Here is a 22,088-nt window from a genome sequence, read left to right as displayed (position 1 = left end):
TGGAACTCAGGGAACGGTTCAGAGGCTGAAGTTTTTCTACAGACAAGAGGCAGGCAGAGGACATGGGCGGGGCGGGGGGGCGGAGTGAGGAGCTCTGTCCCAGAAAGGCACCTCAGGGTCCTGCTCATCACAACATCATATTAGTCATCATGTCCTCTTAGGCTCCTCTGGGCTGTGACAGTTCCTCAGACATTTCTTGTTTTTGATGACTTTGATGGTTTGGAGGAATGCTGGTCAGGTATTTTGTAGACTGGCCCTCAAATCAGATCAGATCAGTCGCTCAGTCGTGTCTGACTCTTTGCGACCCCATGAATCACAGCATGCCAGGCCTCCCTGTCCATCACCAACTCCCAGAGTTCACTCAGACTCACATCCATCGAGTCAGTGATGCCATCCAGCCATCTCATCCTCTGTCATCCCCTTCTCCTCTTGTCCCCAATCCCTCCCAGCATCAAAATCTTTTCCAATGAGTCAACTCTTCGCATGAGGTGGCCAAAGTACTGGAGTTTCAGCTTTAGCATCATTCCTCAAATGCGGTTAGTCTAATATTTTCTTCAGGGTTAGACTGGGGATGTGTACTGGGGGAGGAGGACCCCAGAAGTAGGCTTCCTCTCTCCTCACATCATGGGCGCCTGCAACCAACATGACCCATCGTGACCTGGAGGCCCTGGGATCTGGAGCCCCTGGAGGTGGTAGTCTGTCCGGCTTCCCCGCGTGGTATTCCGTTCTGTGTCCTTCGGCAGAACGCCGCTGTGTGGAGCCCACACCAGAAGAGTAGGGCGTTTGCTCCACCGCCTGCTTGGACCCATCTGCACAGGAGTCTCGTCTTCCCCACTTACATGCTAAATCACGTACCCCAGTGTGGACTCGACGCTTATACTCCAGCACAACTTATTTGTTCACACTGGTCTGGGTTTGGGGCTGAGTCGGTGACGGCCAAGCCCCTTGCTCCCGCCCATCATCCTGGAGCATTTCCTCATTTCCAGGCTCATCTTGTACATTTCCTGTCCCAGCCACCAGCAAATTCCTCCGGATTGGTGAACTGTGCTTACTCACTGAACTTTATCGCCACTCACTATATGAGAATTAGTTGTAGGAGAGAGACCTGTGAGGAGTGTCAGTCTCCTATCTGAGCCTGGAGTTCCAGCCAGGCATGGCCCCAGTCCTGAGTGGCTGAGGGAGGGGCCGGGAGGTGTGATGGGACATGTCCCACCTTTCTTGGGCCCCACGGTCAGGGCCTGGTGGATATGTGTGGATAGAGGCCGACTTCTGGCTGACTGACCTTAGAGTCTAGGATTCCTTTGAGAGGATCAGGGGTTTGACTGCCTGGACACAGGGCCCAGGGCCCTCCTTGTGGGTGAGCTCTTGTTGGAGCAGTTCCACTCAGCTGCCAGTAGAAGCTGCAGACTGAAGTAGATTAAGGGTCAGTGCTTTGGGCTGGGCTCAAAGGCCAGTCAACAACCCATTAGGATTTGTCTTTCCAAGAAGCCATCTTAACACTGGGCTCTTTGAAGAGTGCCAGGGAGAAGGAATGGCAGGAGTGTGCCCAGATGTCCCCCAGCCCTGGGTCTCCTATGGCAGCAGGGCGGCAGCCAGGGGCTGCTGCCAAGGTCTCACCCTGTCCCATCCCGGCCTCCAGGCCTTTCCCCAGCCAGACCAGGCCCTTCTCTTTCCTGGCATAGACCTTTGCCCTCTCCACAGCATAAACCTCAATGCACTCACTCAAGCATGCAAGAAACAGTGTTTATTTTGCAGAAATCAAACTCAACTTCAACTCCCATGCCTCATCCTCTGGGGCTGAGAAAAGTCACTCTGGGCACCAGTGGGGCCTGGAGGCTGATGATCAGCCCCGAGCGGGGGCTCCAGAATCCCAGCAGGCTTCATCCTCCGGGACAAGTGATATGACGGCAAAGGTTCTAGGTGCCTGGGGCTCTGGTTCTTCCCCAAGCATCAGGAGACAGCGTGATGACCCACCAACTGGCCAGCACTGCCACTGGAGGCTCGGGCACCCCCAAGCCCCCTCCTCAGCTCCACCTCCAGCTCCCATGGTGCCGCAGGCTTTACCGACTCTCTTGCGACCCTTTGGACTGTAGCCAGACAAGTACAGATCTCCGCTTATCCAGCGTGGGACCACCAGGCCTTACACCCTCACCTGGGCGGAGGGCGGTCAATTTAGGGAGCAGGGCCGGTGCGCAGGAGGGATGAGCTCCCGGGGCGAGGGTGGAGATCTCTGCCGTCGGTCCGTGGACAAGCTGTGCGGGCCAGGCCGGGCGTGTCTCTCCAGCGCCGGAATTCCTGGGCCCTGAGTCAGCGCCCCGCCTGGACCCCGCTGCCCGCCCTTCAACAGGCGGTCCGTGGGACACGGAAGTTCCGCTCTTCACTCCGGGTCAGCCTGGCCCAGAGAGCGATCCGGGGTGCCGAGCCCAAGTAGCGAGCCAGACCTGCCGCGGGCCGCCCTTCCGGCTTTCTCGTTTCGGGGGCTCGGATTAGCCAGGCTTGTGGCACGTGACCCTCTCGGAGCCAATCGCAGCGGCCTTACCCGGCACTCGCTGATTGGCTCAGGACAGCCAGGGGCGAGGAGGGGTGGGGCCGAAGAGTGGGGCGGGAGGGGCGGGGAGGGGCGGGGCCTATGGATGGGAGGGGAGGGGAGGGGAGGGGCAGAGGGGAAGGGCGGGGCCCAGGCGCCTGGACTCCGCACCAGTTCAAGCGGCTCTGGATCCTGCCTTGAGACCCTTCCACCCTCCGGACCGCGTAGATGTTGACCGACACTGGCGAGGCACTGACGAAGCCCGAGCCCATCCCCAGTCCCGCTCCCGGCTCGGCCCCGCAGCGTGGCGTCTCGCATCCCTCCTCCAGCCCGGCCCACCCTGACTCTCACCCATCTCCCATCCCGACCACCGCCCCGAGTTCTGCCCAAACCTGCCCCCTCGGTTTGACCCCTCAACCCCGGCCCCTCGGCCAAGTGCGAGCCCGGCTCCAAGGACCCAGCCTTCATTCCAGAGGCTACTCCTCCCCTTCAGACTTGACGGGAACCGCCTGAGGCAGGAGTGCAGCAGATTCCAAATTGAGTGGACAGGTGGCCCAGACCCAGGGTTCACTGAGCCCCGCTGGCTGCGACTGTGGACAGCAGGATCGTCTAGCTGCGGATTAGCACAACTAGACAAAATGGTCCTTAATTGCCAGATCTTTAAAAATGTGCCCTGACAGCCTTGATAGTTAAGTGGCTGGTGACTCAAACAGCTCTCCGATGCAGGGCGCCTGCGAGGAGAAACAGCAAATCCAAGCAGAGCGCTGCCCGGGGCTGGCTGCCTGCAGAGTGGACAGCTCTGGAGGGGCAGGTATCAAAGTGTGCTCTGCTTTGTCAAAACAGAGCTAAATGTCCTGAAAGGAAAGGGACTCCAGAAGAGGCAGTATGGTCCTAAAGCAAGCCCAGGGGCAAGGCCACGGTCAGCCAGAGTCCCCATGGCCACTCTGAAATGTTCAGCCAGCTCCTGACTTGGGGCCCTGGCACTGCTGTTTCTGCCTGGGTCCCATAGGGCTCCTCCTCTCTTCCTTGGGGTCTGTCTGCACACCTCACCTCCCTAGAGGTGAAATAACCACTCTCACCATCCTCTCTGCCCCTTATCCTACTCAATTTCCTCAGAAAGACCTCACCACCTATGTATTCATCGTTTGTCTCCTGCCATTGGAACAATCAGTCCCAGGAGGAAGGACCTCCACTTTCCCCAGGCCCTAGGAGAGCTCTGCACATCACAGGGGCTCAGCAACCTGGAGTGAGCAAGTGCCTCTCCCGGGAGTCCTCAGGGAGAGGACTAAGGGGTCTGCCCCACCAGACACTGGGGAAGGGCTGCCTGGGGTTCCCAGGGAAGGCAATTCAGGTGACCAGCACATCTGAGTCATTGCTTAGGACTGAGGTGAGTCCGGGCCGGGTTGGGGGTAGGGGCAGGAGGGTAGAGGTGGGGGAATGGAGGCTAATGGTGGGGGCACTTTGGGGTGCCCCACTGAGACCAGCCATGCTGGGGATGATGGCTTGCAAATCCCAAAGCCAGAACTGGCTACAAAGGCTTCTGTCCCCTTTCTGAGGTAGAGGCAAGGGGCAGTGGGTCCAGGACAGTGAATACCGTCACAGCTGGGTGGGGAGGGGAACAGGACGGGTAGGGGACAGGTGGGGAGGGAGAGTGTGGCATTTCTTTTGCTGAGACTGCGCAGATTTTGCTGGAAGGCGCCCATGCGTTCTCATCACCCAGCAGTGTGAGGAGGGTCACAGGTACCCTCCTCCTGGATAGAAGGCCCAGGTATGGATGTCAAACAGGGCCACTCTGGAGACACAAGTGGCCATCTCGGGGTCAGGCTCACAGAGCCAGCAGTTCCCGCAGGCATCTCGTCAGGCCTCAGCCTCTACAGACAGGACGCAGAGGCCTCTCACTGGCCCCAAGGTGTGGCCAGCACAGAGATACCTGGGCCCGCGGCCTGGGGTGTGCGGTGCAGGAGAGGCCTGGGGTGGGGGCCACTGAGGGACGGGCTGCATTTCAGGTGGAGACGACCCTGGCCGGGAGGACCTCAGGGAGAAAGGGTCGGATGTGTGCGTCCGGGGTGGCAGGAGCCCCTGCCTTGGCCTCAGCGAAAGGAAAAGGTGCTCCCATCTGGCAGGGCACGGGGTCAAGCAGCAGAGTCCAAACGGAGCACCGCAGCTGGCCGGGCTCTGCCCTCCTGCCAGGACCCCGCCCCCATCGCCTCCCAGGGAATGGACTCCAGAGGCAATGGCCCAAGACGTGAAATCACTGTGTGGAATTTATTGGCTGTGATTCCATCCGGAGAGAACACAGGCAGCGGCCCCGACATGCAGGAGGAGGCGCAGGCGTCGGGACAGACGGACAGAGGGCGTCCACGGCTATACTAAGCTCGGCGCTGCGGGCCGCACGCGCTGAGGATGGGATGCGAGTTTCTACCAGACGACGCCCGGTCTGCTCAGAGCTGGCTTTTTAAAGTGTGGAAACAGGCATTAAAAAAAGACGAGGAACCCGGAGGGGTCGGGGCGCAGGGTGGACGGCGGGGGACAAAGGGCTTCAGGGGCCAGGGGTCAGTATTGCAGTCTAGTCATATGGCTTCTCTAAGGAGCGGGGGAGGGCCGCGCCCCTGGCCCGGACACTGGACACGATGAAAATTTATGTGGACAGAAAGGGCCCTGGGGACCCAGGTGACAAGCTTTCTGTCAAGATAAAACTCTTCACAGACAGAAGACCTCATTTACCTGAGATTCAACATATTGTGATGCAAATTAAACAAGGGGGGCGGGGGAGCGCTGGGAGGCCCACGGCCGCTTCTGGGGAGCCGGCTGGGCTGGCGGCTGGGACGCCCCTTCGAGGGCCTGCAGGGCGGAGGTGGCTGAGGGTCGGGGCTAGTCTTCCGGGCCACACACTCCGGCCGGCGCGCAGCGCTCGGCCCCCGGGCTCCGGGCCGCCTCCCGGTTCTGAGTGGAGGTGCGGGTGTTCAGAGGCTGCGGGCACCCCCACCCCCAGCAGCCTCGGAGGGACAGGAGGCGCCGGCCAGAGAAAGGGATGGGTTCGCTGGGCCCGCAGACTCTGGGGTGGGGAGGTAGGGGGGTGGGGGGCAGGGGGGAAGAGAGATCAGAGAGGGTCCTCCCAAGCCTATTGCTTTGCCTCCCTTCGCGAGAACCGGCCCCGAAGCTCAGCCTTCCAGAGGCGGCGGCCGGGACAGACGGCTGGATGAAGAGAAGGGTGAACATGGAGAGCGGTGGCGGCCAGGCCACCAGGTCAGGCAGGTTCAGCAACCCGAGCGTGAGGGTGGGGAGCTCAGGAGGGGCGTCCCGGCCGAACCCTGCGGGGGGAGCCCCAGGCGCCTGCGGCTCGTCACCCACCCCCACCTCCGCCCCGGCTCACAACCGCACCCCCTACTATGGCTGTGCTCCTGAGTTGGGCTCGACAGGCATCCACCAACGCGGACCCTTTCGGTGGCCCTGGCCGTGGGCCCTACTGGGTGGGCGGTGAGGGGCGGAGCGAGAAGGGCTTCCGGGGTCTGGGGGCGAGTCCAGTCCACCCGCTGCCCGAAGAGCAGGGGGCTGTCCCCTCCGAGGTCTCCGGCACAGAAGGCAGCAGCCGTGGGGGGCCAGGCGCGCCTCCCTCGGTGGCGGGGGCGGTTCTGGGAGCGGGTGGGCTGCGAGGTGGGCAAGGCTCCCGAGGCGCGAGGTGGGCAACGGGGCGGATGGACCTAGGGCTATGGCTTATATCAGCGTGGGGGGCTGCGCTCTGCTCCCGGCGGCTCTTCGGGGGCCTCGCGGAGGGCGGGACCGGGGTGGGCGCGGGGCGGGCTGCTGTTCAGCCCGGGCGCTACTTCTTGAAAATGTCCTGCAGCGGCCCAGGCAGGTACTTGATGACCGTGTCCAGGATGCTCTCGTCCTCCTCCTCCGCCGCGTCCCCGCAGCCCGGCGGGATGGCCTTCTTGGGCCTCGTCAGGCTGCCCTCCGAGTTGGCCTCCAGGGCGGCCTGGGCCTCGGCCTCTCGCTCCTCCTTCTTCTTGATGCCGTACTGCGGGGAGGGCGGCGGGTCAGCGCGCGGGCCCCGACCCCGCCCGCCCGGGAGGGTGCCTGACCGGGCGAGTCCACCCTCCGGCCCGGGCCCCGCCCTCCTGCGGCCCCGCCTCCCGGGGACGCGGGGGTGTCAGCCCTGCCCCACGGGGCCCAGATCCTCCGTCCGGTGACGTGAAGCCACACTTTTATGTCAAGCACCCTCGGCTGCCGCCAAGAAGCCCCAACCCCCGGAGGGGCACTCTGCACGCCCCGTGTCCCGCAGTCACTTCCAGGTGGGTGTCCTCGAACCCTACCTAGGTGTGCCCTCAGCAACGCCCCTGGGCACCGCTGAGCGCCCCCAGTTCTGGTTTCCTGCGTATCTCTCTGTCCCCAACCTTTTCCAAAATCTCCCCTCAGACTGAAAGGAGTCCCCCCAAATTCATGTCACCTGGAACCTCAGCATGTGACCTTGTTTGGAAACAGGGTCTCTGCAGGTGTAATTAAGGTAAGAACAGAGAGAAGACCTCCCTGCGCTCTAAATCCAGAGCTTCTTTGTAAAAGAAAAGGACACGCAGAGTAGAAAAAGTAAATGTAAAGACTTGGGAACCACCTTGCCACCAGCCAAGGACGCAAACAATGCCAGAAGCCCCCAGAAACTAGAAGAGGGGATTCTCACCTCCAGGTTGCAGAGGGAGAACAGTCCTACCAACATCTTGATTTGGGACTTCTAGCCTCCAGAACCAAGAAAATTAATTTCTAGAAGACTAACACCTCACCCAAAGGCCCCTCAGCACCCTCAGCAGCCCTCCTGGACCAAAAAGCCCTGAAGCCTGTGGTCAGAAGGCCACGAGACCAGGGGAAGACTTCCTGCCTTAGGACTGCTGGGCCAGGTGGGGCCACGCTGGCCTGATGGGTTGGGGACAGAGTTCAGGACCCACCCGAGCTGGGGAGGGGGTGCCCCTTGGTCAGGTCTGAGATCCTGGGTTACACAACACGGAATGTCTGGAAGCAGAGGCTTTGATGCTGGCGAAGAGAGAGTGCCGGGAAGCACACCGCAGAGGGCTGCTGGCCCCGGGAAGGGTGCCCAGGCCCGCTCGTCCCTCCTCACCAGATCCTGCTGGCCCCGGGAAGGGTGCCCAGGCCCGCTCGTCCCTCCTCACCAGATCCTGCTGGCCCCGGGAAGGGTCCCCAGGCCCGCTCGTCCCTCCTCACCAGATCCTGCTGGCCCCGGGAAGGGTGCCCAGGCCCGCTCGTCCCTCCTCACCAGATCCTGCTGGCCCCGGGAAGGGTGCCCAGGCCCGCTCGTCCCTCCTCACCAGATCCTCCTGAAGGAAGCGGTGGGCTGTCACTGGTGCTGCCGGCAGTGGAGGGGGCACCCTGGTCCTCCAAGAAGACCCTTCGCTCTGCTTCCAGATTAGGGGGGTGGCTGTGTCCCACTCCCCAGCTTGCTCTGCACCCATCTCCTCCCTCGAGGTTGTGGGGGGCTTCAGGCGAGGGTGGGGGCAAGGGCTCTTCAGCAGAATCTAAGAGGAGGAATCTGGGCTCCTGGCCGCAGTGACCAGACCACAGCGTGGGGCCCCAAGGCACTGAGGAAGGAGGGGTAAGGGGTCTGGCCACCCTCCTCAGCAGGGCCCCTAGTGGTCTGAAGGCCCCTCTGCACCCTGGACGAGTCAGGAGCTTGGGAAGGGTCTCCGGGGTTGGGGGAGGGCTCAGGGCAACTGACCAAGAGGGGCCTCCCCACTGAGCACGGACGCCAGCTCAGCCCAGGGCAGAGTCGATGAGCCAGCCAGACTGCAGCCACTTCAAGGGGCACAGCCCTCTTCCTGGGTCACCACAGAGGCCGGTGCCCTGACTCAGGGGGAGGGACACACAGGGTGGAGAGACACACCGCCAGGAATGAGGTCAGACCAGAGAGAGCTTCCCTCCAGCCAGAGGCACAGAGCCCAGCAGTTCCTGCAGCCACAGGACGTCTGTCCCCAACTGGGGTGCAGGTCTGTGCACTGGACCCAGGAGGCCATGGTGGCCAAAGCCCCCCCCACACTCAGCCAAGGTGCACACACACGCTCGAGGGAACACGTGGTGCTGGCGGAACAAGCAGGTGACAAGGGGACACGCGCGTAAGGCCAGGAACACATGGTCAGGCAGGGGGTCAGGGAGGGACCTGTGTCACGGTCATCCCCTCTGGGGTCCCGGAAGGAGACCCCGGGCCCCAAGCCATTCTGAGCCTAAGCCACTCTGGGCAAACCTGAGGGCCACCTTACTCTTTGGGGTCGCTCCCAGAGCCTGGCTTTGATGTGGCCTGGCTGAGCGCCTGTTTGAGACCCCACCCCAGTCCCCCCACCTCAACCCCCTCCCCCCATCCTCCTCAACCACTGAGACAGTACCACTGAGGCCCGGAGGGAGCCCAGGCTGCCAGCGCCCTGGGCAAAGCGGTGCTCCCTAACGGTGAAAGTCAGTGATGTGCCTACACCTGTTATTCTCAACACAAACCTGGGCCGTGGGGGCCGGGTCGACTAGGACCCGCCAGCCCAGCGCTTGCTGGAGGGTGGTTCTGGCTCAGAGTCGCTGAACGTGGGTGCAGTGTAAACCAGAAGGCGGGGGTGCAGACCAGGAAGCGGGGACCAGATGACAGAGGCGGGCCAGTCTCCCCCGACCCGGACCCGCGCAGTGCGTCATGACATCATCACGCGCGGGGCCGGGTCGGGGGAGGCACCGCCCACCAGCCCGCAGAGGCAGGAGTCCCGAGTGCAGATGAGGTCTCCCAGGGAGCCGGGGCACATGGCCTGGCCTGACCCCTCGGCCTCCATGTGAGGGACCCCCACCCTCTTCCTTGACCAATCTTGTGAGGTTGGGGGTGGGGGCATAGGGCACCCCACGGGGCACCCCACCCCAGACACCAGGAAGGGGCCGCAGGAAGTGAGTCTGGGGCCTGGGGGCCAGTGAGGGCCATTGGGGGAGCCACCCCTAAAGGTCAGGGGTCCCACCTGTGGGGAGTAGGAGGGCGGGAGGGGGGTCGCCTTGGAAGGCCAGGTAGAGAAGAGCTCTGTAGCCACGGGGGACCAGGCAGGGCCAGGGGACATGATGGGGGGCTTCGTTGGTGGGTAGGGGGCTCCAGGCGCTGAGCTCATGGTCAGGACGTCTGAGGAGAGAGGGCAGTGGTGGCCACCACCCTAGGTGGCTGGGGCAGCCTGTCCTCCCACGGCTGCGCTGTCCACCTCTGGGGTCTTGGCGGCAGGGCGGGCTCCTCTGTTGAGCTGGAGGCTCCTTGGAGGACCAGCACCGAGGCTGTGAGGACCTGGGGCTTTGGGGCTCTAATATCCAGAGTGCATCAGACCCTGAGCTGCCTCCGACCCATGAATGGGGGGCTCACCATCAGCCTGTCTCCCCTGCACACCCCCAGGCCTGGCCCCCACCTATCAGACTCAGCTGCGTGTGTTGGTATGCTCCCCAACACACCACACCTTCCCTACAGGCTGCCCCCCCAGGACCAAGCCCTGGCCCCCTAGTCCCACCTAATCCTCTGACCACAGAAGCTGTGCTTGGGCCGGTAAGAAAACTGCGGCCCCAGCCCCTGCATGGGGTGGAGCCCGGCTCTGACTCCTGCCCCAGCAGCTGAACTCAGCCGACACCATCGTGCTCCATGGGCGAGTGAGACCAGACCCTGGACGTGCCCAGGAAGGAGGCCTGGGCCCGGCAGGGAGACCGGCCACTGTGGCTGATGGAGCCACGGTGGGTCTGGGGACTGCCAGGGTCCAGAAGCGGCCTGGGGTCTGTGGAGGCAGTTCAGAAGCAAAGGCACTCAGCCCACCCAAGGGGGTCCCAGATGGGGGTGATGCTCGTCTGGGGAAGCAGGACCACTGGCCAAGCGAACCCTGGAGCACCAGGCTAGGGGGCCTTGGGGCTCTGTCAAAGGCTGCAGCCTTCCATGTGGTCGCCCTGGAAGCTGGGGTCCTGAGGGTGGGGGTGGTGAGGGTCACCCTGCCCCCTGGCTTCCCGTGGAGCTGCCCTCAGGGTGGGGACACACCCTCCATTTTCACTGGGACTCACTTTGTGACTCCTAAGTCCCACTGGGTTCCCTGAGGAAGAAAAGGACACTGGAGCTGATGCCTGTTCACTCACTTGTTCACTCACTCACTCATTTGCTTAGCATACAAGGGCCAAGTGCAGTCAGAGTTCCTGCCCTCCCCGCAGGGGGTGGACAGTGAACAGCAAACCAGTAAAAAGCGTGTGTCAGATGAAGGCTGGCTTAACAGGTGGCTCAGTGGTAAAGAATCTGCCTGCCAAAGCAGGAGGACACAGGAGACTGAGGTTGATGCCCGGGTAGGGAACATCCCTGGAGGAGGAAAAGGCAGCCCACCTGGTATTCTTGCCTGGAGAATCCCATGGACAGAGGAGCCTGGCGGGGTCACAGAGTTGGACACAAGTGAGGGCACAGCCATGCTCCCAGATGAAGGCAGGTGCGGAACAGAGTAAGGCAGGGGAGGAGTGCGGAGGGGACAGGGAGGCGGAGCCTCAGGGAGTCCCCGGGGGAGCAGCCAAGCCAAGGCCCTGGGACAGTGGGAGCCCTGAGGGGCAGTGTCCCATGGCCTGGGGCTGGAGCCTCAGGGAGACGGGGCCACTGGACGGCCTGAGGAGGGGAGGGGCAGAAGGGACTTCCTATTAAAGGCAGCCTGAGTGGGCGTCTCTCTGCCTTCTGGCCCCTCCCCACCCATGGCTGCCTCCCTCTCTGCCGTCTGTGTGCTCTTCCTGGCTTTTCCCAAACGGCTCTGAAAGTCTTGAGGTTGGTCCTGGGGGTGAGGGTCTCATGAGCTGCTGCCCCAGCACAATCAACTTGAACTTTCTGCCCAGAAAGGTGTCCAGTGACCAGTGATGGCACACCAAGGTACACCCCGCCCCCATCAACGTGGGGCCCCCGTGGGCCCAGAGGCCTGCAGGCACCCACCCGTCCTCACCGCAGCTTCTGCGTCAGGCAGAGGCCCACGAACCAGGCAGGCAGGAGGGGCCGGGGACTGTGGAGACGCCCTCTGGAGGGACCCTCTGCCCGCGCCCGGCCCCTCCCACAGGCTTCATCCACAGTGTCTGGAAACACTTCCCCCAGGGCCCAGAGACAGGAGAATCAGGGTGGGGGCAGGACAGAACTGAGGCAGCACCCCCAAACTGAGCACCCCCCGGGTCTCTGGGTGGAGGGGCCTGGCCCGTGTGGGGCCAAGAGTGGTGCGCAAGGCCCAAGACGCTGTGGACCGTGGGAGGCCACATGGTTCAGGACATTGTGGGGCCCTGGGGAGGGCCCTTCCTTCTCCACCTGGCCCGCAGGCCGGCCCACCCTGAAGGAGGCAGGAGCAGCCGCCCCATGCCTGCCCTTCTGACCCACGAGCTGGGTGGGCACCTGAGGGTGGTCAGTGGACAGGCCCCTGAGGCCCGTAGCTGACAGCCTCCCATGTCTGCCCCTGCTCTGGCCTTGGGTCCCTGCCAGATATGTGCTCATGCCCTGCATACAGAGGAAGGTGCCAGAGGGTTCTGGAAAGATGGCCTCCAGCTCCCAACCCACTCCCAGCCAGCCCACACAGCCACAGACCTGCCCCCCAACACCCTGTCGTTCACCTCGGGGGCCTGAGGCCCACCCAGGCGTGGTCAGGGGCATCCTCCAGCCCAGGATGATTCACCCACCTGCAGCCTGCCCGTGGGGCAGCCCCTGGCTGCCCTGCCCCTCCTCTCCAGAAGGGCCTGCCCTCCAAGTCCGTGGGGGCAGCCACGGGAGCTTGTCCTACAGAAGCCAGCACCCCAGCCCAGGATCCTGGGAGGATGGGGTCCAGCCCCTGCCATGGGGGCCAGAAGGACTCAGGCGGCAGGGTAAGCCCCAGGCCGGGTGAGTGTGTGCAGATGTGAACGCCTCACCCGCCCACCCTCCTCCCTGGGGGTCCCTCCCTGAGGTCAGTTCTGCGAGCTTCAGAGGAGGAGGGGCGGCGGCCCAGCCAGGCTTCACTCAGCCCTCCGGCAGGCAGCACCCCCCGCCCGTCCCCGCCCCTGTCCACGCAGGGGTGTGGCGCCCACCTTGTCGCGGATGCCCTGCCGCACGGCCTCGCGCTCCGCCTCCATCTTGGCGTACTTGGCCTTGCGCTCCTCCTCCTCCTGCCGCAGCGCCTCCTGCCGCTCCTCCTCCTTCTTGGCAGCATCAGGGTCCTTCTCCTCGTCACCCCCAAGCATCTTGCCCATGTCCTTGGTGGCCCCTGGGCACAGGAAGGCGGGAGTCAGGCCGGGCCCGGCTTCTCCTTGCCCCGCCCTGCGGGCCTCGCTCGTCCAGCAGGGCAGCGCCTCCAGTGTGGGTTGGAGGAGGCTGTGGTTGTCGGGGTGCGACTCCACGAGGGCACCTGCAGGCCTCTGCGCTGCGGTTATGTGTGTGGCTGTGGCTGTGTGTGGTTGTGTTTGTGTGTCTGTGGGTGGTTGTGTATGTTTCCGTGGGTGGTTGTGTGTGTCTGTGGGTGCTTTTGTGTCTGTGTGTGGTTGTGTGTGATAATGTTTGTGTGTCTGTGGGTGGTTGTATATGTGTGTGTGTGGTTGTGTCTATGGTTGTATGTGTGTCTGGGTGGCTGTGTGTCTGTGAGTGGTTGTGTGCGTGTGTCTGGTTGTGTGTGTTTCTATGGGTGGCTATGTGTGTGGCTGTGGCTGTGTGTGTGGTGTTGTGTATGTGGTTGTGTTTGTGTGCCTTGGGCAGTTGTGTGTGTGTTTCCGTGGGTGGTTGTGTGCATGTCCGCGGCTGTGTGTGTCTGTGGTTTTGTGTGTAGTTGTGTTTGTGTTCCTGTATGTGGTTGCTGTGTATGTCTGCATGCAGTTGTATGTGTGTACATCTGTGGGCGGTTGTGTGTGTGGTTGTGTGCATGTCTGTATTTGTGTGTGTGTGTGGTTTTGTGTGTGTGGTTGTGTTTGTGTGTCTGTGGGTGATTGTGGTTGTTTGTGGGGGTGGTTGTGTGTGTCTATGATTGTGTGTGATAGTGTTTGTGTGCCTGTGGGTGGTTGTATGTGCCAGTGTGTGGTTATGTGTGTGTGGCTGTGTGTGTGTGGGTGGCTGTGTGTGCGTGATTGTGTTTGTGTGCCTGTGTGTGGTTGTATGTGTGGTGTGTCTGTGTGTGGTGGTGGGGTGGCTCTGTGTGTGGGGGCTGTTGTGTGTGTCTGTTGGTGGCTCTGTGTGTGTCTGTGTGGTTGTATGGTGTGTGTGCTGTCTGGGTCCTGGGTGCAGCTGGTGGGGTGGCTGAGTGTGTGGCTGTGTGGCGGGGCGGGGGCGGCCCTGGCCCAGAACTGCTGGTGGCCGCATGTGGCAGCCCCAAGGCCCTAATTTGTCTGCCTCGCCAGCAGCCACTTTCCTCATGAGCGCCTGATTCACAGGCGGCAACAAACACCTCCTCGGACGTCCCTGTGGCTCGGCCCGGGGACAGAGACGTGTAATTACAGCTGTAGCGCCCCCGACACAGGGGCACCGCAGGGAGAGGGCACAGCAGTCAGCGCTGCAGGTCAGCCGGTCTCAGGCCGGGCGGCTGGCCCCACAGGAGTGCCCTGCCCACCGCACGCCGCCGGCAGGAGCGAGCCCCGCGTGCTCCCTGGGAACCAGCCTGCGTTCCGAGGGGCCCCTGGCCCGGGTTGTCTGGTCTCTGCCGGGCCCACTCTGTCCTCTCATCCTGGGATGGCCCCTCCCAGGCGCGGCTGGAGGCTGGCTTACTCCACACCCCGGGAATGAGAGGGGTCTGACTCCACCACCCCCACCCGTATCCAGTGGTGCCCCCCCCCAGCCCTGTCCCACCCTCTCTGATTCATCCCCGTGTCCCGTAGCTCCAGGGCGCTGTCCTGGGTACGGTGTACGGGGGCTCCTATTCTACTCCGAGGCTGCACAGGTCCATGCAGCTCAGAACTGGGAGAGACCCTGGCCTGCGGACACCTGTGGGTCTCACTCCCGCCCCTGTGGGCAAAAGGAGCCTGGTGGTGGGAAGGGGGCAGCGGCCCATTGAGTGCTCTGAGCTGAAATCTAGACGTCTGTCGGGCTAGCCTTCCCAGCTGCTGAAACTACTGCCAGGTCACAGGGTCGCTGTGGGGGCAGGGAGCCTGCCCGGCTGGGGCTTGGCGATGGCACAGCTCCAGATGCAGACAGAAACCAGGAGCTTCATGTCAGTTTCCACCCACGTCTGCAAAATTCTGCAAAGGAGACTGTCTGCCGGTGGCTGGAGGGAAACTGGGTCGGGAGCAGAGCCGCAGACTCGCTGTGCTCAGCTCCTAGGACAGGCGGCCGGGATCTCTCTGCCTTGCTGTCTGTCGCCCCGGCAGGCAGTGCTGGTGGGGGCAGTGGGGAGGGGCTGGGCAGGAGAGCCCCGACCCCTGGGCAGCTGCAGCCTTCCCAGCCTCCCTGGCAGAAGGGCCACCAACAGCATTGTTGGGCGGCTTTCACTCAAGTCTCCCCTCTTGACCGAGCTCACTCATACTAATGTGAGAGTGACTGACAGCTCTCTCCCGCATGGGAAGGACTGGCGTCAAGGGCAGAGACGTGAACAGTCTTGCCTGCACCTCTCTTCCGATGGAAAGTGCGTGAAGGCTGGGGTGGGGGCTGGAGGAGCCACGCCAACTGGGTGATTTGTCCCCAAACCTGCTCCTCCAACGCACCGTGTGCGCTCCAGGCCTAGTGATCACACAGGCATTTACTGAGCACCAGCTATGCGCCGAGCTCCGCGCACCAGGCGAACTGGCCCTGCCCCATTGGAGCTCTGGGCTGGTCTGCGCCACCTGCCCAGCAGCCAGAGAAGGCTCAGGGGAGCGACTCCAGCAAACCAGGGGTGCTCCGGGAGGCTGGTGGCCTCTCCCAGGCCGAGGGCAGGAGACCAGAGGTCACCCCACCGTGGTGAGACACGCCAGCACCGATGCCGGGCCCTCCCTGTGCTCTCTGCCCGTGGCCCCGATCCTGCCTTCACGCAGTGCCCGCATGCCGCCTTGACAGCGTTTGCAGGTGAGCTGTCCCACGCAGTCGCACTCAAGGCCCAGACGGAGAGCCGCAGCCCGAGCCTCCCAAATCCAGGCCTTGCTGGCCACATAGGGGTGCGGGCATAAGGGTGCGGGCTGCAGGAGCCAACGCCATCCATCCCTCACTCTCGTCTGAGCCTCGGTTTCCTGGGTGACTCGGCAGGGGAATGCCAGGGCAGGGATAGCCGATCCCACCCCCCCTCGACAGTCAGGTAAAGCCCCTGGGGACAACTTCAGTGCAGGATGAGGTGCGGGCACTTCTCTCCCCTGGAGCAGGTCCCATATTTGGGTGGGCAGGTTATGCACAAACCCAATAGCTAGAGCGAGCTCTCTAGAACAGTGCTCACAAAGGCCCTGACCAGGAGACACCTCGAGGGAGAAGCAGGAGGAGGCGGGACCCCCGCCCAGTGGGCCGTGTGGGGGACACAGCGCGGTGCTCCAGGGTGAGGAGCCCAGGTGACCTGAGTGGGCAGGCTGCCTGCAGACACAGACAATCACACGGGGGACCTGCCCATGCTGCCAGTGACGGAGGGCCTCAGAGCCCTGAGAAGAGAGCCCGGTGCCCGGGGTGAATGAGCTCCTCCGGCGAAGCATGAACCTCGACTCACATGACACCACAGATTTTTATTAGTTATCAGCCTGGATATCAACCCAAAATAAAAGTGGGCAAAGATAAACAGCCCTCCCACCCTCAGTCAGCACACGCTGTTACCTGAAGTGAACTGATGCGCTTTTTGGCTTCTGTATTGTCAGCCTCTGCCAACAGAAGGTCGGTGCCAGGAGAGCAGGGATCCTGACCAGCGCGGGGCCGTCCTCCTTACGGCTGGAACGGTGCCAGACACAAGGCAGGCGCCCGGTGAACACTTGTCAGATAACGAGTTTTGAACATTTACCAGCTATGCCTCACGTGCTCAGCCGCAGACAAAACCTAGCAAACCCTTCAGCTGACATCACGGTCCGTGTGAAATACTGAATCCTTGCCTCAGCTCACTAATAAGCAAAGGACATCACAGTCGCCTTGTACTGGAGGGCCTGGCCGTTGGACTAAGACAAGAAAAGACAGAGAGGCATAAAGATTGAAAAGGAAGAAGTAAAACTGTCTTTTTAAACAAATAACATATGATCTGTATAGAAAAGTTGGAGTCTGCAAAACCATGCTAGAATGAAAAAGTGGTTCCAGCAAGCTCACAAGATTAATAAACAGCAAACAAATGGCCGCTAAGTGTTAGCAGCTGACAGTGGGAAATGAAGTCTGAAAAACAATTCCATCAGCAATACCGAGGAAAACATAAAATATCTGTCACTACATTTTTAATACATGTGGAAGCCTGTTTTACCTAAGTCTACAAAATTGTTGAGAGAAATTTTAAGAGACCTAAATGAATAGAGAGATACACCATGTTCATGGGCTCAGCATCACTATGATGTCAATTTTCCCTAGATTGATCTATGGATTCAATGTAATCCCAAACAAAATGCAAATGGGCTTTTTGAGCAAATCTACCAGCTGATTCTAAACTTTACATGGAAATGGCAAAAGACTTGGAATAGACAAAACAGTTTTGCAAAAGAGCAACTTTAGAGGACCCACCCCTCTGTTTCCAAGGTCTACTGTAATCAAGAAAGTGTACGGTTGACAGGAGACTGGACGTGTGGACCCGTGGGATACGATGGATGCTCCAGAAATAACCCCCTTGTGTCCGTTCAGGTGAGTTTCTGACAAAGCCACCGAGAGAATTCAGTGAAGAAAGGCCAGTCTGCGCAAGCAGCACTAAACAACGAGGTATTCCTCTGCAAACAAGCAAACACATACATGTCTGCTCTAAACTCACACCTTATATAAAGCTCAGTAACAGACCTAATGGAAAAGAGAAAAGTATAAAATTTCAAGAAGAAAGCATAAGAGAAAAATATTTGTGACTTTGGCTTAGGCAGAAATTTCTTACGTAAGTGACAAAAAAGCATGAGCCTTAAAAGAAAAAAATGATAGATTTGACTTCATCAACAAAAACTTTTGTTCATAAGACACTATTAAAAAAAAAAAAGAAAAAAGGCAAGGCTGAGAGAATATATTTGCAGACCACTGGTCTTATAAAGCCTTATACCCAGTAAAGAACTCTTACAATCCAAGGATAAGAACACAGACCACCTGATTTTAAAAACAGACAACAGATCTGAGTAGACACTTCACCAGAGAAGAGATGCAGATGGCAAGTAAGCACCTGAAAAGATGTGCTCGACAAAGAGCTGACCAACAGGGTGCAAACTGAACTCAGGGGTGAGACCGCCAGGCGCCCGCTCGAGTGTCCTGGACTGAACACGGCAGGTGCCGGGGGGCCAGGGAGGAGCCGGGACTCCAGCCCGCCCCCGGTGGGCTGCTGCTCGTGCGGCAGCTGGAAGACAGTTGGGCTGTTTCCTACGATTAAATGCGCATTGCCACGTGACCCAGCAATCCCGCTCCTGGGCGTTTGTCCAGAGAAGCAGAGACGTAGGTTCACCTGCGCCTGTGGCCTGACCTGCATGAGCCCAGACAAGAGGCCCCTCAACACCTGTCAGCAGGTGAATGGACACGGAGGCCAGGCCGTCCGGACACTGAGGTTCTCCGCCACGTGGAGGAATCTCACAACCTTTATGCAGTATGAACAGCCAGGCACAAGTTACATGATTCCATTTACATAAACAGCAGTGCGAATTGGTGTATGGTGACCACGAGTGCAGCGGGGGTTCCTGGGCCCAGGGCCGGGGTGGGGGCTGCAAAGGACCACGCCATAGTCAGCACCCAGGGAACCACAGTCCCAGCCAGCGCTCAGCCAGCGTCGACCACGTCACAACCAAAACGAGGGAAAAGCCCACGGATGACCAGCAGGCGCTTACACAGACCATCTTCCCAGCCACCGCCCGGCCAGATGACAAACACTGAAAAGAAGGCCAGGCCCATAACTCTGTAAATTTGAGTTTTAGGAATATGTACTTAATGAACCCTTAAGTTGAAGAGGAAATAAAAACTGAAATTGTGAAAACTCGTAGAAAGCAAAGAAAAATAAGCACTTTCTGTCTAAACAAGATCCATGGCTAAAACTGTTTTGGGGGGAAAACTATAACCTTTAATTTCAAAGACGAAAAAGAGAAAGTTTAGGAACTTCATTATTACCTTTAAATAATTAAAACAACAAACAACCCGAAATAAGACAGAGAGGATTAATAAAACAGCAGCTGTAACCGCAGAAGAAGACACACAAGGGAGCAGACAAGCCCCGTGAAGCCAGCAGCGTGCACACGGGCCTCCTGTAAACGGTCAGCGTGGCTCTGAAGGGTTGACCGAGTCCCAGAGGAAATAAACCAAGGAGGACTGCACTGTAAAAAGAGATGGAACTCTCTCTCTCTCCTCACCCACCTCTTTTGCCAGTGATGTGACCGTGTAAGTAAGTGTTAGTCACTCAGTCGTGCTCGACTCTTTGCGACCCCATGGACTGCAACCCACCAGGCTCCTCTGTCCATGAGATTTTCCAGGCAAGGATACTGGAGTGGGTTGCCATTTCCTTCTCCAGGGGCTCTCCCCGACCCAGGGATTGAACCCGGGTCTCCTATACTGCAGGCAGATTCTTTACCGACTGGCCTATAAGGGAAGCCCAAAGAAACTCATGACATACCAGTGAAAACCCACCAAAACTAATCATAGAAAGTGGCAGAATGGCAAGTGCAATATTTATGGATAAAAATTAATTTAAAACTTCGCCTCATACTATCAGAAACAAGCTAGAAACATCAATGGAGACAGTGGTCTGCTGCTGCTGCTAAGTCGCTTCAGTTGTGACTGACTCTGTGCGACCCCATAGACGGCAGCCCACCAGGCTCCCCGTCCCTGGGATTCTCCAGGCAAGAACACTGGAGTGGGTTGCCATTTCCTTCTCCAATGCATGAAAGTGAAAAGTCAAAGTGAAGTCACTCAGTCATGTCCGACTCTTCGCGACCCCATGGACTGCAGCCCACCAGGCTCCTCCATCCATGGGATTTTCCAGGCAAGAGTACTGGAGTGGGGTGCCATTGCCTTCTCCAAGACAGTGGTCTACTTACAGTAATTATATAAACATAAAAAACACTCAGGAATATGTTTAACAGAGAACTCTATGGTGGGCGTCCCTGGTGGAGCGGTAGATAAGAACCTGCCTGCCAACGCAGGAGACATGGGTTTGATCCCCAATCCCAGAAGATCCCACAGGCCACAGAGCAACTCAGCCCAAGAGCCACCACAAGAAGCCACCACGGGAGCTCCCACAAGAGCCGGCCACAGGAGCTGCCTTGGGAGCGCCCACAAGAAGCCGCCACGGGAGCCGCCACGAGCAGCCACCACGAGCAGCTGCCACAGAGCCGCCACGGGAGCTGCCAGGAACAGCACCACGAGACCCACCACGGGAGCCCCCATGAGAGCCGGCCACGGGAGCCACCTCAGGAGCCCCCACGAGCAGCACCACTAGAGCCCCCAAGAGCAGCTGTCACGAGAAGCCACCACGGGACCCACCACAGGAGCCGCCATGAGGAGCCACCGTGGGAGCCACCATGAGCACCCACCACAGGAGCCACCACTAGAGCAGCCACAGGAGCCGCCACGGGCACCGCCATGAGGAGCCGCCATGAGCAGCACTGTGAGAGCTGCCATGAGGAGCCCGTGTGCTGCAGGGACAAGGCGCGCCTGCTTGCTGCAGCCAGAGAAGCCCACACATCAAAGGAGACCCAGCCCAGCCAAAGACAAAAACATAAAGATAAAAAGAGAAGGAAATCTATGGCTCCTGCACCTCCCTAAAAGTGACGGCTCTGCACAGATGCTCGAGACCCTGGGGGCCCCAGGGAAGGCACGTCGGGAAGGGCCGCTCCTCCCAAGTCAGCGCAGGACCATGTGCAGCCTGCTCATGCTGCCACGGAAACACCACAGTCCTCCTCCCTGGGGGTCGGCATGAAGCTAAGCTTCATGCAGCAGATCGGATGTCAGAGGAGAGCTGATCCAGGTCCCTTTAGGATAGAAACTGTCTCTGCTGTGTCCCGGGGACAGCGAGGAGGCCACTGACTGGAGACGCTTTAAGAGGGGAGCCCAGGAAGGTACCCCAGGGTCTGTGGGAGGCGTGCTCCTGGCGGCTCAGGCCAACAGGCACACTCTTAAGCCCCTTCAGGGTCTGCCCACCCATCCACCCGCTCGTCTCCTCCCTGGGGAGCCACTGCCCATGGCTGCTGACTGGCCGGTTTGTTTCAGCCGTGGCCCCAGCAGACGGCAGGACACAAGGCTCCATCTCGGGAGAACGGCCACGCAGGCCCGCTGCCCCGTGTCAGGGGTCCCAGGGGCCTGCGAGTGGGAGGAGCCCCATGCACTACGAGGGCCCGGTGCAGACGAGGAGAAAAAGGCCTACGTGTGGCTTCAGACACTTCTTCATTGATTGTCTAAAGATAGAAAGAGAAGGGCAGGTTACAAACCAGGTTCACACCAAACTGAAATCCTCAACAAACAAACAAAAACCAGCCCGTGTTTTTTCCAGACTATCGTGGAATGTTCACCAAGGGCAGCCGGATGTTTGTCCACACCACGATGAGCAACCGCCTCACACAACTGGAGTGGCCATTACTTAAAACACACACCAAACCCAAACCGTCCCAGGAAGCAGCGAGCGTTGGCCGGGACCCGGAGCACCGGGGCCTGTTCACTGTTGGGGGGGCATGAAGCGGAGCAGCTGCTGGAGAGCAGTGCGGAACTTCCTCAAAGATTAAACTCAGAACTGCCACAGGGTGAAGCAGAGCCACTTTCGGGCATAAACCCAGAAGAGCTGAAGGCAGGAGATGCACGCGCCGCGTGCTCACAGCAGCAGCGTCACAGCAACCAAAGGTGGACACGACGGAGCGCCCACGCACAGGTGAGGGGTGAACACAGCGTGGCCCATCCGCACAGTGGACGCTGTTCACCCCTAAAGAGGGATGAGACTCCGCCACACGCTACAGCACACGCACCCTAAAGACATCACGCTGAAGGAGATACACCAGATACAAACGAACAGACCTGCCCGATTCCACTTATGCAAGGGCCCTAAAGCAGACAAAGTCAGAGACAGAAAGGAGAAGGGGTGCCTGGGGCCGGGGGCCGGGGAGTCGGTGTTTAATGAGGACAGAGTTCAGTTTGGGAAGACAGAGAAGTTCTGGAGTGGATGGAGGTGGTGGCTGCGAGGCAATGGGCATGTAGTTAATGCCACTGAAGTGTGCGCTTAAGAATAGCTAAAATGGCAGATTTTATGTGGTGTATGTTTTAGCACGATAAAAAAAGAGAAGTACAAATTTAAATTGATTCATAATCCCACATCTCAAAAGAAATATCAGGCTGCAGAAGCAACCTGAACACAATTTCAGAGTATTAACAGGAATGACACCAAGCATCTGAAGGCCTCAGGCAAACAGCAGGAGCAGCAGGGAACCTGGGGGCAGGGCCCCCCCCCTGCAGACCCCCCCCCCTGCAGACCCCCTGCCGCACACGCGGCTCTCTCAAACGCGCAAGCGCAGGTGAAGTCGCAGCCACTGTGTTCTGGGAGCT

At 60.0% G+C, this 22,088-nt stretch overlaps 1 protein-coding gene across 1 annotated transcript in view; it reads right to left on the bottom strand.

Moving 5' to 3' along the window:
* Positions 1-4,773: 4,773 nt before the first annotated feature.
* Positions 4,774-22,088, bottom strand: part of CPLX1 (complexin 1) — a 41,899-nt gene continuing 24,584 nt past the window's right edge. The window contains exons 3-4 of the mRNA XM_061421117.1: positions 12,578-12,753; positions 4,774-6,545 (exon numbers count right to left, since the gene is read on the bottom strand). Coding sequence (XP_061277101.1) covers positions 6,348-6,545; positions 12,578-12,753 — 374 coding nt within the window. The 3' untranslated portion in view covers positions 4,774-6,347. The remainder of the gene's footprint in view (positions 6,546-12,577; positions 12,754-22,088) is intronic.

Source organism: Bos javanicus, chromosome 6 (assembly GCF_032452875.1).
Source record: "Bos javanicus breed banteng chromosome 6, ARS-OSU_banteng_1.0, whole genome shotgun sequence".
NCBI lineage: Eukaryota > Metazoa > Chordata > Mammalia > Artiodactyla > Bovidae > Bos > Bos javanicus.
This window is presented reverse-complemented; position numbering and strand designations above follow the sequence as displayed.